Genomic DNA, 17,124 nt, shown 5'->3' with positions numbered 1-17,124 from the left:
GTGTACCCTGAGAAATGTGTTCCTTGTCATTCAGCTTCTTCTGTGGGTCATAGTTTTTGGGGACACTTGACACTGTATCTATGTTTAAGTTAGCCTGGTCAAGAGGTTAAATGTCAGATGGCATAGGTTAGGTTTTGTTTTTAGAACCTGTCTTTGTCTGACCATCTTGGTCAGACATATCCTTATATTGGGAAAAGGTGGAGTTTTAGAAAACGTATATAAGGTTTGGCTTTTTTTTTTGACACTGTTCTTTTTCTTGTAATAAACTCCTTTTTGAATGCAAGAAAAGACATGTTGGCGGTGATCCCTTCTTTTCATCAACACAGCAATACCACACCCGCTTACTAAAAAAAAGGTTCTATGTTTGGGGGGAACATAAAACCTTTTTGCAGGGGTAGGAGGGGAACATAGAGCTCTTTCTTTGCTGTAGGCCTACTCCTCATAATATACAGAGGAGAAAACGAAAATACAGCACTGTGTGTATTAGCCTACTGACCCACTGTAAAGATGATTGGTGGTGTTCAAACATTCAAACGGTCTGTGGTCAGTGAAGTAGCCTATACCTAATTATTCTAGGTCTGTCTGTTGTTTTCTGCTTAATACTTCAGGGTTAAGAAGTGATTTCATCTCCAGTGGTGGGATTTCACTCAAACCCCTAACAGAGATGTTTACCTCTCTCTCTCTCTCTCTCTCTCTCTCTCTCTCTCACACACACACACACACACACACACACACACACACACACACACACACACAGGTTTATGATAATGAGGACCCTCCAGGCACAGGGGGAGCAAGCAGGAGCCATTTTTTTGCCATTCAAGCGGAGCTGCGCAGACGGAGCGGAGGTGTTGCTGCTGCTGCTGCTGCTGTTGTTGTTGTAGCCGCCGGCGTGAGTGAGTGTGTATGTGTGTGTGTGTATGTGTGTGAGCAGCTCCAGCCAAGGTTACTGCGGATACACCTCCAGAGAGAGAGAGAGAGAGACAGAGCAGCCGGAGTGAGCGGGGAGACGCGCGCCGGACCGGTCCGTCCAGAGAGCATGGCTCCGCTGCAACAAAGGGAAAGTCACAGGCGGAAAGTTTAGCAGGAACCCAGCGGCAGAGACTCCCGGCGGGAGAACACACACAGGAGGAGCGATGCACTTCGTTAAATGGGATTTGTTGTTTGTTTTCTGCTGGTGCTCGCTGGTTTCGCCGGCGCGCGGGTTCAACGTCCACCTGAGTGAGGATGCGGGTCCGGGGACCTCGGTGGCCGGCGTGGAGCGCGGCGCGCGCTGCGCTCTGGATCAGGTACTGGCTCCTAAATTCACGGAGCGCTTTCTGGAGACCGACCCGGCCGCGGGCATTGTGTTCGTCTCGGGCTCCATAAAGTGCCCCCTGCTGCGCTCGAACCCCTTCACCGTGTACACTGTGGCGGACTGCGCGGACTCTGGCTACAGACACCTCCTCACCAGCCGCTACGAGGTGCATGTCCACGGTAGGAACTGTTCAAACAAGCGTAAAAGGAAACCTGAGTGGGACATGGAGGTGCTGAGTTTGTTCAGCAGCCACCGCCGCTCGGAGTGCAGAGAAGCAGGCTCGGCTTTATTCCCAGTGGGGGGTCTGCTACCTGGCTCCCCAGTCCGCTGCAAAGTCGCCAACAGTCGGGACTTTTTCTTCTCAGAGGGCTACTTGTTTGTGTCTGAGACTGTGTGCTGGAGGCAGGACACCCTCCTGGAGCTGGACCTGCTCTGTGATGGGCTGAATGCTGAAGTCAGCCACGCCATCCACTGGCGTGTGGGGCAGGGCTCCTTCAGGCAGGGCCACCTGGGGCAGCTGCTGGAGCAGGCGGCTCAGTCTGAGTCAGGTATTGTGAGCAGGAGGAGGAGAAGCATCAACAGCAGCCCCCAGTTTCAGCCCCCCATGTACCAAGTGTCTGTGGCAGAGAATAAGCCAGCTGGGACTGCTGTTGTAGTTTTAAAGGCGGTGGATGTGGATGAGGGGGAGGCGGGCAGGCTGGAGTATTTCATAGAGGCTCTCTTTGACAGCCGCTCCAACAACCTCTTTGCTGTGGACCCGGCCACTGGTGCCGTGTCCACAGTGGAGGTGCTGGACCGGGAGACGAAAGACACCCACGTGTTTCGCGTGACAGCAGTCGACCACGGCACACCTCGACGCACAGCCATGGCCACCCTCACCGTCACCGTCCGTGATACCAATGACCACGACCCGGTGTTTGAGCAGCAGGACTATAAGGAAAGCATCAGAGAGAATTTAGAAATAGGCTACGAGGTGTTGACTGTGAGGGCCACTGATGGAGATGCACCTGTCAACGGTAACATCCTGTACAACATCCTCAACAACAACGGCTCCAATGATGTGTTTGAGATCGACTCGAGGTCTGGTGTGATCCGCACCAAAGGCCTGGTAGACAGGGAGGAGGTGGAAGCTTACATGCTGTTAGTTCAGGCCAACGACCAAGGTCGTGACCCCGGGCCCCGCAGCGCCACGGCCACAGTTAACATAGTGGTCGAGGACGATAATGATAACGCTCCCCAGTTTAGTGAGAAACGTTATGTGGTTCAGGTGCCTGAGGACATGGCCCCTAACACAGAGATCCTGCAGGTCACCGCCACAGACCAGGACAGGGGGGGCAACGCTGTGGTCCACTTCAGTATCATGAGTGGAAACACCAGGGGACAGTTTTACATCGACGCTCAGACGGGTAAAATGGACCTGGTGAGTCACCTGGATTATGAGGCAAACAAAGAATACACTCTGAGAATCCGAGCTCAGGATGGAGGACGCCCTCCGCTGTCCAATATCAGCGGCCTGGTGACGGTACAGGTGCTGGACGTTAACGATAACGCCCCCATTTTTGTCAGCACGCCGTTCCAGGCCACCGTGCTGGAGAACGTGCCCCTGGGCTACTCCATCATCCACATCCAAGCTGTGGATGCAGACTCTGGAGACAACTCCAGGCTGGAGTACCGCCTCACCGAAACCACACCCAACTTCCCCTTCAGCATCAACAACAGCACGGGCTGGATTGTAGTGGCGGCAGAGCTGGACAGGGAGAGTGTCGACTTTTACAACTTTGGAGTGGAGGCCCGAGACCACGGCTACCCCGTCATGTCGTCTTCAGCCAGCATCAGCATGACCATTCTGGACGTCAACGACAACAACCCCGAGTTCACTCAGAAGGCCTACTACATGCGACTGAACGAGGACGCGGCCGTGGGGACCAGCGTGGTGACGGTGTCGGCCGTGGACCAGGACATTAACAGCGTGGTGACCTATCAGATATCCAGCGGAAACACCCGCAACAGGTTCTCCATCACGAGTCAGAGCGGCGGGGGGCTCATCACGCTGGCTCTGCCTCTGGACTACAAGCTGGAGCGACAGTACGTCCTCACCGTCACCGCGAGCGACGGCACCCGCCTGGACACCGCCAAGGTGTTTGTTAACGTCACAGACGCCAACACGCACCGGCCCGTGTTCCAGAGCTCACATTACACCGTCAACATCAACGAGGACAGGCCGGTGGGCACCACCGTCGTCGTGATAAGCGCCACGGACGAAGACACGGGCGAGAACGCGCGCATCACCTACTTCATGGACGACAGCATCCCTCAGTTCGACATCGACGCAGACACCGGGGCCGTCACCACGCAGATGGAGCTGGACTACGAGGACCAGGTCTCCTACACTCTCGCCATCACCGCTCGGGACAACGGCATCCCGCAGAAGTCCGACACCACCTACCTGGAGATCCTGGTGAACGACGTGAACGACAACTCCCCCCGTTTCCTCAGAGACCACTACGTGGGGTCTGTGATGGAGGACGTGCCGGTGTTCACCAGCGTGGTCCAGGTTTCCGCCACCGATCGAGACTCCGGACTCAACGGCCGGGTCTTCTACACCTTCCAGGGCGGGGAGGACGGCGATGGAGACTTCATCATTGAGTCCACCTCCGGCATTGTTCGAACACTGCGCAGATTGGACAGAGAAAACGTGCCTGTTTACAGCCTGCAGGCCTTCGCTGTGGATAAAGGTGTTCCTGCTCTGAAAACACCAGTCAACATTCAAGTAACTATCCTAGATGTGAATGACAACCCCCCAGTGTTTGAGAAAGATGAGTTTGACATCATGGTGGAGGAAAACAGCCCCATAGGCCTGGTTGTTGCGTACATATCAGCCACAGATCCAGATGAAGGCAGCAACGCACAGATCATGTATCAGATAGTGGAGGGGAACATCCCTGAGGTTTTCCAGCTGGACATCTTCTCCGGAGAGCTGACTGCGCTGATAGACCTGGACTATGAGACGAGAGCCGAGTACGTCATCGTGGTCCAGGCCACCTCCGCCCCCCTGGTGAGCCGTGCCACCATCCACATCAAACTCGTCGACAAGAACGACAACGTGCCCGTGCTCAAAAACTTCCAGATCATCTTCAACAACTACGTGACGGACAAATCCAGCAGTTTCCCCACAGGCGTGATCGGACGCATCCCCGCCCACGACCCCGACGTCTCGGACCACCTCCACTACAGCTTTGAGGTGGGAAACGAGCTGAACCTCGTCCTCCTGAACCAGAGCACAGGAGAGATCCAGCTGAGCCAGGCTCTGGATAACAACCGGCCCCTGGAGGCTTCCATGAGGATCTCAGTGTCAGGTGAGATGGATGGATAACTCCACCCAATTCACTTCCCATTAACATACCCTGTCTTTTCATTCATTTGTCTTTTCAATTCACCGGGTAATGGAAGTGGTTATGACTAAAATATGACTTTCTCTGCTTTAGAATTCCATAGTGATTTTCCTGAAATAGAAATATTCATGAGGGAAGATTAACACTACAGGATATTTGTAAGCCACTCTACCTTAAAAAAAAAAAAAAACACCCCACAGTGCCAAGAGACAAAGATGTGTTTAAGCCATTATAGTCTATGCGGTAAATTGTTTCCTTTGTTTCATTTTAGAGGGGCTTTTGTTGCTTAGTTGGACCCCTCATCATGGAATTGGCTTGTTTACCCAAGCCTGATTTAGCTTTACCTATTATTAAATGTAATGGGATGTTTGTTTGTGTGTGTGTGTGTGTGTGTGTGTGTGTGTGTGTGTGTGTGTGTGTGTGTGTGTGTGTGTGTGTGTGTGTGTGTGATTCTGTATCCTGTGGGAGCTAAATCCCCAGTGGTCAGACTGATTATACCCCATAACTACCCATCAGCCCACCTCTCTACCACATAATGAAAGACCTTATTCAATTATGGTCTGTTTCTGTAGCTCATACCTGATGTTCTTTAGGTGTTGTATTGTGTGACTGGGTTGCCAGTAGCTGTCGGTGCTCCCAGCTCTGGAGTGCTTTAGGCTGATGGTTCTGGTTTGAGTGCACTTTTAAAGACAAGAGACAACAAGAGCCGGTGAGGACGTAAATCTTTTTTGCTGTTACTGTTTCAGATCTTTCATGTTTGTCTAAAACAAACCTCACTGCCAGTGTTCTCTTTCCTAACCTGAACATCTTAAACTGCCTGCGTTCCCTTCACCTTCAATTTTGCATGCCAGCACAAATTACAGTTTTATTTGTTTCCATTATGTGACTGAACTTGTGTTGGGCGTGTATTCCGTTTATCCTCAATTGCAGCTTTTTTTGATGCAGAGTAACTGCAGCTCTGCCTTCTCTCTGACCTTGGAAGGACCTGAGAGAAAGGGGAACAGAACCAAATAGGCTATAATGTTGGTCTTCAAGGTTAAGATTAATTCAGATACTAAAGAGCAGTGAGGATTAGGGCTGGTAGAAACCTTTGGGTTTCTTTTATTTTACTGAATGTGATGGATGAGACAGTGTAGAGTGTCTTCCTAGTTGTTGATGAGGTGACACTGAGGGACAGATACTGTACGGGTAGCGTGGGTAGTCGTTAGAATGGGTTGGATCTGTGTTTTTCCTCTCCTGAGAACAATAGTTAGCTGTCTGTTCAGGGGCGACTGCTGGAGCTCATACCAGGCTGTGATTGGGGGCAACAGCTGGGACTCCACTAAGAACCAATTAGAGGCCGTGTCTCCCCCAGCGCGTCCTGCACCTGCTGGGGTTTATGAGTCAGCACCCCTACAGGAGACAGAGGGAGAGGGGGGGAGACAGGAGGCCAGTGGGAAGGGAGGGGAGAGGGGGAGGGGGGGTGAAGTTGGGTTAGTGTAAACTGAGATATGCTGAAAAATACAGTCATACTGTAAGAGCAGGGAAGTCATTAGACGGTTGGAGGAAGAGATGGGGAAGGAAACTGAGCTCCTCCTATAGATGCTACTGACCCCAATTTTCAAAGGCTTCTCCCTCAAGGGACCTCCCAAGTCCTCCCATTATCTCCCCCTTTATGCCGCCGTTTAAGAGGCCCCTTATGATGGACGATTTTTGATGGGCTCTTTTGTATTTTGTTAGACTGTGATTAACACTGTTTCTTAGTTCTGCTCTTCATGCTGAAATGGATGTGATGCTGAACGTAGCTACACTGCTGCTAAGGTTGAGGTGAGGTGTTCCCCATGCTTTGGGAGGGTCATCTTAAAAAAAAAAAGAACTCCACAGATTATAAGAGTCCTCTTGAGGCAACACAGTAGACACTGATTTCACACTATGCAAATTATCAGAAATAACTGGATCTCACTTGGTCTGATTTTTTTTTTTTAATAATTAAGATAACAGACTTAAGTTACACTAACATTGTTTACCACATGAAGACTTGTAATCACTTTACATAATTAAATAATATGTAGCCTACTCTGTTAATCCTCTGTTCTGTATTATCATCATGCTCATGATGCTGTTTATCCTGCAGCCCATAGATAGATAGATAGATAGATAGATAGATAGATAGATAGATAGATAGATAGATAGATAGATAGATAGATAGATAGATAGATAGATAGATAGATAGATAGATAGATAGATTTTTGGCTGAGTTCAGTGTCATAAATCTATGATCATAACCTTTTGTGTGGTGGTGTGTGTGTACTGGACCAACCACCATACTGAATAGGGAAAAGGAGCTTCATTTACTTCTATCAGGATGAATTCATCAGCATCTGATTTCAGATTTATTGAATTCAAACTCATACTTCTGTCTTGCGGAGATAAAACACAGCCTATCTGATACTCATCACCATGCGTGACATCTCTATTATTAAGAGAACTGTGGTCACACTGCTGTGTGAGAGGTAGGTGGTCGTTTGTGAGATTAGATCTGCTGCATCTGTATCCTGGATTCTGTCAGACCAGTGTTGACATACTCCGCGGCTGATCCACAGCTCCCAGGCAAGCGTGAGCCTGCATAAATAGGTGTTTGCATTTGATGGCAAAGATTTTTTCCCCCTGCTTTTCTTTCATCCTGAAGGCCCTGTTAATTTGCCCATGGAAAGTATATAGCTAATCCTTCATTATACTTCACATTTGAACATGTTATCAAGCTTGGTAGATGTGAAGTCAGTCTTTTGTAGTTGCATGTCAGTTCCCGTACATTTCTCGCCCATGTCCAACCACAGTCAATTCACAGTTGCATCGGAGCTCCCTGTTTAGTAAATATGCAATGTGTACATTATGATAGATACACCATGAGGACACTTTGTCCTTGTTTTAATCAGATTCCGTGTCCAAGCCAATATGCTCACTTTGAAAAAGCCAATGCAGAGATTTAACAGACAAACACGGCTCCATAAGTAATGATGGTGGTTTGATTCAGCTCACATCACACTGCAGGTTATATGGATGCTTAAATTACATAGTGGACAGCAGATATCTTCTCTCTCTGGTCAGTGTCTGGAGGGAGAGCCTTTTAAGTTTCAGTATGACGTCATGCTCAAATGAATCAAACTTCATATTTTCTTAAAGATTATTGGATTCCTGTCAGAGTTAGAAGAAGAGATTAGATTCTTTTTTCCCAGTCAGATAATGTGTTTGAAGATGTCTTGCCCCTTCACCATCCTTGCATAAGATAAAGCTACAAGACTGGAATTTTAATGGAGGGGGGCTCTGTGCTCCACTACATGCTTCACAAGTGAGAGCCAAGATATTCACAGGCGGCATGATCTCATTGTAATCTACTGAACTTTATAGACTTTATAACTGTCAGTGCAGAGACTTTCTCACAAATGTGGAATGTGTGTGTGTGCATGTGTGTGTGTGCGTGTGGCCTCCTCCAACAGGTGAACCTCTGATTGCTTTTCTTTGCTCCATCATATAATCATTTCACTCGGGCAGAGTGTTGCTTGGGTTAGCGCTGATCTTTACGGCCGATGAATTCCTGTTTGCTTCGCACGATCCAAAGTCACCGCTTGCAAAGGCTCACCCATGTTTTGTGTAATGGGAGTCACACACCCCCCCACCCCCCGCCCCCCACCCAGCGTTAGTCACACTTGCAGGCTTGCTTGGAATGTTTGTAGCACAGTTTCTCTTCTTTTTATCCTAATAACATCACCTCTCACCTTGATCCTGTTTCTCTTTTCCCTCTTTTTGTTTGCCTGTCACCATTGCCCATTTTTCTCCTATCTAGCCAGGTCTATGGCTCTCACCCCTGCAACCTCCACTGTCCCCTCCCATCATTTCAAGCTCCTCCGCCCTCTCTCTTCACCCCCCCTCACCCTCCCTCTCGCTCTCTCCTTTGACTGTTGTCCCCCCCCTCTCTCTCTCCCTTGTGAAAGGAAGAATGCCTAAGAGAAATGCTTTGTTAAGCGCCCAGTTGTCATGGTGAACCCAGCAATGCCTGAGAAATTCCTTGTGGGTGGGGACGAAGGGGTAAGGTCCCTTTTGTAGAGTGAAGACGGAGGGGGGTGGGGGGTCGGGGAGGGGGAGGCTCATAAAGTTCTAAAGAGCAACTGTCCCCCCCCTCTCCCTCTCCTCCATGGAAGCATAGAAGGCTTTCTCCGACCCCGGGACGCACTGACCTGTCCCGTCAGCTACTTTCACTCTGCAGCGTTTTTACAGGACACGCAGCCAGTCAACTGACACCTGACCGCAGATAGAAACTTTCCATTTGCTGTGGTTTTAAGGGGTTAAGCCTAGTCTTACATGTGAAGGCTTCAGAGGCCTCCCTTGTTTTGAAAGTACTCACCAGTTGGCGGCTCCCAGTGATATGATAGTGTGGTCTCTAAGCTCTTTGAGTTGTGACACAGATGCACTCAGAGGGTATCTGATTTCTTGCTGCTGGCTCGTTTCATAGCAGCACAATTCTTCTGCGGGTCGAGCTCCTGTACACTTGGTTGCATCGAAGGGCCGTAGGAAATTGGGGGGGGGGGGTATGACATCATCTGTGTTAGGAGGGGAAGTGGTGTTTAGGATTAGGGCCGGTGCATCGCTGGGGTGAGGCCTTGTGGTGCTTGAATAAATCTAAGCATTGCCCTACATTGTCCTTGCTATCCCAGCAGACAATGGGAGTGGGCTCTGTCTGGGGGCGGCCCCCCCTTCCCACCCGTCTTTGTGTCCACTTGTTTGCACCAGTGCTGCTGCCTGCAGAAGAGTCTCACCAGGCCTGTTGTTCAACCATGAACGAGCCTGTCTACTGTACAGTCTGATGCAGACACTGGAAGACTTGCTGAGCACATACAGCTGAAAGTAGAGACGAAATGGTTGAACGAGCCAAAGTGTTTAAATAGCTAAAAGTGATAGAAGTTTATATTTGGTGGAAATGGCTGGAACATCGACATATCCACTTTTATGTAATTAATAGTATTAACAATATTCTACGGGGTGGGAATTGTATTTTTGTTTTTATTCTACTTAAAGCAGAAGTAAGCGATCCGGTCGTTTTGGCTAATGCTGCGTTCCAGGCAGTTAGTTACAGCTTCAAGTCACGACTTACGACTTTGTAGCGTTCCAGGCAACCCGTAACTCGCATTTCTCCGGCCTGTTGCCTGTGAAAGTCACTATAACGGCCACTCGTAACTTCCGACCCGTGAACTCGTACCAGATGGAACTGGTACGACTTCACAGATCGGAAAAACACGAGTTGTCAGCCGACGGAGTTAGCAGCCCCCGCCCTCGTCGTGGATCTATTGGTCCTCGTCCCTACGTCACCACATTCACGCGCATCCCTTGGCTGCACACACAGCCCTGCATGCCGTTCTCTCTCCTCATTGGATAAAACTTGTAGGATACAAGGAAAGTTTTCTCCTCGGCTCAGAGCAGAGCAGAGTGACTGACAGACCCGTGTTTCGGTCCAAACACTCTGTATAAGTGATTGCTGTCGGAAGATAGAACTATTTAAGACTTATATTAACACAAAAATATCGCTTTAATTTTATTTAGTTTTATCTACTTCTGTCTTCTACCTCTTATGCATACAAGGTTTAATTTTTCCATCGGGAGTTTGTTTGCAGCCGAAGAATTTCTCTCTGAGGATCAATAATGTTATTCTGATTCTGAGTTGAGCACCATCTGAACATGAGTCTGTGATGATTTACATCAGTCAGGGGTGTGGAGCTGCATCAGATAGAAAAGGTTTGGAAGCGCTGACCTCAGAGGAGAAATGAAGTATTTGTCCTCTTTTAGGCGTAATAATTCTCCACCAGAGTAGAGCAATCAATCACGGTACATGCTCCTCACTGAGAAAAAGACACATTATATGCTCATTTCACAGGCTGTTACCTTTACACTACATTGCTTTCATTTAGTATTGAACCAGACTGAGATTTCACAGTGACCTGGTTTCATATGCAAGCTGTCAACATGAGGGTAAGAGGATGTGAGACATGAGGGTAAGAAGTGTGACTGGTAGAGGAGTAAGGCTCAGTGAGCAGCAGCTCAACATGTTTCATCTAACAGCCTACACCTGAAAGGCAACTAATGGTTTCCTCTTCAGCTACAGCACTGTGATTGTGTTGTCACAGTGAGCTGCAGCTGAGTGATGATGAAGATGAAGATAGTTTCTTTTTTAAAGGGATAGTTCAACATTTTGGCAAATTGGCCCATTGCCATCATCCCTATAGTTTTAGGAGTATAGTTTTGTTACTTTTAATTGTCGGTGCAAGCTATTTTTAGAACGGTGGAGCAGAGCCGTGAGCTGCTCAGAGCTACGCTACGGAGGCTCATGGGATTTCTTGGTTTCCCTCATTAAACTCATCAAATACACAATCCAACAACTCCACAACGCTCTGGTGGACAAGTTGTGACCTGCACATTCACCACACTATGAGATAATAACACAACGTTACCAGACAGAGTTGTTTTAGAGGCAAATGCAGAGAGACTGCTGGCCGAAAAACTGCCCCCGACGGGAACCCGCATCAGCGGATTTGCATGAATTTACCTCTAAAACAACTCTGTCTTGTAACGTTCCGTTATTATCTCTTGTGATGAATGTGCAGGTCACAACTTGTCCACCAGAGCGTTTTGGAGTTGTTGGATTGTGTATTTCATAAGTTTGATGAGGGAAACCAAGAAATCCCATGAGCCTCTGTAACATAGCTCTGAGCAGCTCGCGGCTCTGCTCCGCCGATCTAAAAACAGCTTGCACCGACAATTAAAGTAGGGATGCACCGATGCATCGGCCGAACATCGACATCGGCCGATGTTCGGCTAGTTAACTGCCATCGGCCATCGGCAAAAAAAGATGACATTCACCGATGGCAGTGACCGATGTTTATGTTTCTTTAAATGCCGCATGAACGCTGAGCTCGGGAGGAACCTTTCTTTTTTCCTTTTTTTTGGGGGGGGGGGGGATATTAGTGGTGCAACGGATCATCACTGATCCATGATCTGTTCGGATCAATATCTTCGTGTGAACCGCGGATTGATTTTTGAAAAAAAAAGTTGCGCGCATGTTTAATAAACACACTTGTTAAGTGCAGCGCGGTCATGGCGAGCGGAGGAACGGAGGAGCCTGAACGCCCCTCGTCATTTAAATCCCCTGTATGGGCTTAATACACCGTTAGAGAGGAACTCGTCTGGTCGCTTTATTTTCTAACCTCCGCCTGGCCACGTGTTTGTTGTTTACAACGAAGCCAGCGAGAAATCAATAAATGGAGCGGTGGATTACGTAACTGTCATAAACATTACGCAGCGCGTCTGTGTCGCGGTGCCACAGAGACAAGAGCTGGGATATGGACACAGGGGGAGACGCCAGGTGGAAGGCAAAGAGCCTCCGTTCTCACTCGTTACCAGTCACAAGTCATGTAGTATGTAGTACTATCACTATTATTCTGGGGCTTTTTAATTGAGGTAAAAATGTAGCATAGCCACGGGAGAAATCATACTTAGTTCCTCTTTCAGTGTACATTATACAGATTATTTTTAGTTCATCAACCGTTTGGAAAAAAACCTTTCATCATTCTGTCTCTGTGTTACTACAGATAAAGGGGATTAGGGAGAGAAGTCTAAGTAATTTGACATATTTGAGCATTTTATTTGAAAAAAAGTTACTTTTCCTGGTAACTATACTCTTACCATGTAGCAACTCTAATACTAACTCTAGGCCACTGTAAGTGTTTTTAAGGTTATGTCAACTAAAAATTGACATTAAAGGTTGTTTTTGTTTCATAAATTTGTCTAACTGAATTTGTGCTCATTAAATAATAATATGATGAAGAGCTGAAAGACTTTTAAAATAGTTCAGTAATGTTTCTGTGGCACCAAAGACGGAATAAATAACAAAAAGAACAAACATCGGCATCGGCATCGGCCATCGGCCAAGTTGTTATTTTAAACATCGGTATCGGCATCGGCCCAGAATTTCACAATCGGTGCATCCCTAAATTAAAGGTAACAAACCTACTGCTACGACTATAGGGATTATGGCAAAGGGCCAATTTGCCAAAATGTTGAACTATCCCTTTAAGGACCTTTTTTGAACATTTTCCAAGAATAATGTGTCTGTGACAACTGACAACCATCAGCTGTAGAGTAAATGTATATATTAGCTTTAATATCTTTAGGTTAGGTGAACCAGGACTGTAGCTTTGGGTCCTTCTCAGTGAACAACCAAGTCATGATTGTGCTGCTGGTTGGTCAGTATCCGACATCTATTATAATATCTATCAGTGAATAAGGGCCTCATGCATGGTCAAGTCTCTGCATGCTAATGTGTCTTTACCATTGCGCTGACAGCAGTTTTGCTTTGATATGCAAATGTTGTGATTGGGAGAGTTGAGCTCCATTTCTGTGGCTCTAAAGCTGCTTCACTATGGAGGAAGAATTTGCGGAATGTCCTCTCCTCGTGGTTTTCGGATACAGCAGAAAAGTATCATCAGGGGATGCTGTGCTCGCAAATGAGTATGAATGGTCTCTCCCCAACGAAGTCAGCTTTTCTCCTGCATGGAGGAGTCAGGAGAGGGATTGCAGCCTCGCTCTGACTCTTCAGGATTGAAATCCTTGGGTGACATTGAGCCACACAAGCAGTTTCCAGTATGAACTGTGTTAGGGGCTGCAGGAAGCAGGTTATTGTGCTTATTGTTCCAGCCAATCTTTGTTCCCTCCTCAACTCATTAGGCCTAATTGCTCTGCAAAACATACTACAATCAGTCAAAATGCTGCTGGATTATGTGAAATAATTATCTTAACAAACAAGAGACATGAATATATGTATTTAAGCTGTATAGGCTACTTTAATGTTCTGAATCAAAAGGACAGACTTATGATGTTGAGTGTGTATATCTGCGTGGCTTGATGCAACATGGCTCAGATACAGATAACAGAAAATCTGCTGCGTAGGAGTGTGAACATGCTGTTCACTCCCTCCTTTTGAGAGAGATCTGCAAGTACGTTTTTTTTTTTGTTTTTTTTTCCATTACATGAGCTGTTGATGTTTGATTATCATAGTTCAGCTGTTCCGTAATAGTAGAATGAACAAATCAGCTGTCAACCTTTGGGAGGTCAAGAGCTTTTATCCCAAATCGACCACAAATCCGCAGCAGCCTGCTGTCATTGTGCTCTGACAATTCCCACAGCCACAAATGTGTTAAGAATATTTTGGGTGATCAGAGGAGCTTTAAACTGCACCAGCCCTCATGGTGTGTTTTACCCTCCAGGCAACTCATTTCTCAGCTGCTGTGACTTTTAAAACCCAGGCGATGAAGAACTTCACAAAATGTGTTGATTGTTTAGACATGGTGAAGTCAGAAGCATTTATTGATTCATTTAATATCAAAATCTATCTGCAGAATCTTCATGTAAAACATTTTATCGAGGAACTTATGTTTAATTTAAGTGAGTAACCACGATGTATCAATGTATCTTATCAAATGTGATTTGGGAGAACTCGCTAACAAACTAATACATCATTTACATCATACTCGTTTTTTATTATTAGCTGTTGGGCTGTAGAAGTCAGCAGAGCGACTGCACCCATCAGTGTTGTCCAAAGAGTAGTTCTAATTATGGGAAATATGCTTCATTGATTTCCAGTGATGGGGATAACAGCGTTACTAACAACGCTACTTTTTCAGTAATGAGTAATCAAACCCTGTTACTATTACTGACAATTAAGTGGACTATTCACAGTTTCTTGACTCAAGAAGTCCCGTCAGGAAACCAGTTGAAGTGTACGTTATGTACACATTTTTTTCTGTCAATCAACTAGTCGGAAAAAAGACTTTTATCTGGAACTAACCAACTCACTCAGAGAACAGGAGGTCAGGGTTATGGTGTTGGGGTTAATTGGACATATTTGGGCATTTTATTAAGTAACGCAATAGTTATCTCAAGGAAATTTAAATCGAATGAAACTGTCCAACATTGGACCAGTCCCAGCCTGGTCAGATGCGTACGTGAACTGATGAAGCCTCTTGGATGAGAAGTGAAACGTCTTCCTTGACAAATAACCAAGTCCAGTTGCATTCCATTTAAATTTCCTTGAGATAACTATGACCTGGACAAATGAGAATATTCATAGGCTTAACACAATAGTTACTTTTCCTGGTAATTAGGCTACTTACTTTTATAATGTAGTAATTCAGTTCCTGCTCTTTGGGAAAAAGTAACTAGTAGGACTAACTAATTACTTTTTAAAAGTAACATGCCCAAAACTGTTGTTTTCTGGCAGCAGTAGAGTGATGCTACTCACACACAATAAAGCCACTACAAGGAGACAATTAGCTTAGCTTAGCATAAAGACTGGACTGGGGGGTATGCATGCAGCTAGCTGCTGCAGAACTCCTGGTGAGCTGCTGTAGGTGGATGTGGATTGAGGCCTTTACAGGAGTTAGTAGATTTACAGGCAGCAGAAGCTGGTGGTGGGGCGTCAGCTTGGGCCGTTGCTTGTCTGATGGGGGGTCGAGGGGAGAGGGGGGAGGGGGGGTTAGGGTAATGGGATGAAAAACCTGTCCTTCCCTTTGAATGCATGGCCTCCACCCCCCAACCAGCCATCATTCAGGCAGCGGTTGAATGTGTTTCACCTCTCAGCCCTGTTTAATTCAACCAGGCCGCTCCCCAGCACATTTTACTGCCTCCCTTTTGATCACCAGGACCCAGATTCCAGCTTTTAAATTAAATCGACACCAACCAGAGTGCACTTAGTTTAAAGAGACATCTGAGAAGCTTGATGGAACATGTTTGAGACCATGTTAAATACTATCAGAGCATTTAGCTACAGAGCTGCAACATCATGACACTTAGACTTCCTCTGTCTTTAACCCACATTAATGTTCATTAGTGTCTGGGGTCTGATTTGTTTTTTCTCTTTTTTTTCCCAGTGGAGAGTTAATTGAGCCTCAGGTTGTAGGCTGGTGTTTGTCCTGCTGTGTGCTCGTTGTCCTTGTATGTTCACCTGAGGTCCAATCACATGAAAGGACAAAGATCACAAAGAAAGAAGCTAAAATGAAAAATAATAATACTATTTTAGTGTTTTCCTCTGTGAATTTCTATAACCATGTTCTGTATTCCTACAAAACTGCACACGCTGCACCTTTCCTTTGTCTGAGCTCGGAACATCGGAACATTCATTGTTAAGATGATTTAATTCTTACACTTACAATCCAGTAAAGTAAAACTCAAAACAGGTTAATGAAACAACTGAGTTTCAGAAATAAAAAGTGAAATGTCATAGATTAATCATTATCTTATGCACACATGCAGCAGCAGAGTCCCAGCAATCAATGGATATAATGGTGGGCGTCTACAAGGGCACAGTACTTCATTCTAATTAAATGAAACTGTTGTTGTTCCCACAGGGGCTGCTCTCTCTGGTCATGGCTGATTGGTGTGTGGTGCACTTGTGTTGTTCCTCTGTCACCTTGTGTGGACTCACCACTATGGTGTTTGTCAGCACTATGCAAACATGACACTTGTGACCATAGTTTAACCATGTTTGAGTAACCGAGAAAAGCGCTAGATAAATCATATGATTTATTATTATTATTATTATTATTAGTTTCACACCATGGCAGTGCATCAACACTGTTTGTAACAGCTGCACAGGCCTGCTAGAGACAGCTGTTTTATCCACATGAAAGTGCCAAACATGACCAGGCTGTGCAGGTGGAACTAAAGCTCTGTGGTAGGTGCTTCACCATCACTGGTTTTTAAACAGAGACTACTTTATGGTTATTTCTGCCAGTTTTAATCATGTTGTGTGGTTTTGGATAACTCAGCAGCCAGTAAAAGTCTATCAGAGAAAACATCTTAACAAAGGTTAGCTGTGATCTCAACTCCCAGCGTCTTGTGTGGTGTCAGTGAAACACTGATTTAATGAGATTTTAATGGTGATCATCATATAGGACCTGTTTGATTTGCTGAACCTGACACTGAAGGAAATCCAAACCAGGAGAACCTTACAGGAATGGTGGTGAAAACAATAACTCCCATGATCCCACAGTATTTCATGCTGTCATCCAGGTCTGTCTTGTGATATTGTTGTGACTGAGACCTCTAGCAGCAGAAGTTACACTAGGTGAAGTTCCCCACTCCTGAATTGGTGTAAATCAGATTGTACACTTGTAGATTTAATCTAGTGTATTTAACACGGGCCCAGGTCTCGCTGGGTTAAATCCTTTAACAAACAGCCAAACAGGAAGTAAAACTAGGGATGCTTATTTTCAAATCATAAACTCATTAAAAACTTGTTGGTTTGCCGAGTGGCCTCCTGCATGGAGCTCTAAAGACTCTGAAGTGCAAAGGCATCCACAGGCCTTATCCCTCCAAAGTGATTTTTAATTTATGATCTCCCTATTGATCTTG

General features: G+C 46.3%; 1 protein-coding gene across 4 annotated transcripts in view; it reads left to right on the top strand.

Moving 5' to 3' along the window:
• Window positions 1–836: 836 nt before the first annotated feature.
• The window catches only part of celsr2 (cadherin, EGF LAG seven-pass G-type receptor 2), a 78,173-nt gene continuing 61,885 nt past the window's right edge, over window positions 837–17,124 (top strand). For all 4 annotated transcript variants that reach the window (XM_085777116.1, XM_085777114.1, XM_085777115.1 and 1 more), the window contains exon 1: window positions 837–4,653. In XM_085777116.1, the coding sequence (XP_085633242.1) occupies window positions 1,137–4,653 (3,517 nt within the window). In that variant the 5' untranslated portion in view covers window positions 837–1,136. The remainder of the gene's footprint in view (window positions 4,654–17,124) is intronic.

This window comes from Trachurus japonicus, chromosome 5 (assembly GCF_045865225.1).
Source record: "Trachurus japonicus isolate A0001 chromosome 5, Traja_1.0".
NCBI lineage: Eukaryota > Metazoa > Chordata > Actinopteri > Carangiformes > Carangidae > Trachurus > Trachurus japonicus.
The sequence above is the reverse complement of the archived record's forward strand: the minus strand, read 5'-3'. Positions and strand labels throughout refer to the sequence as shown.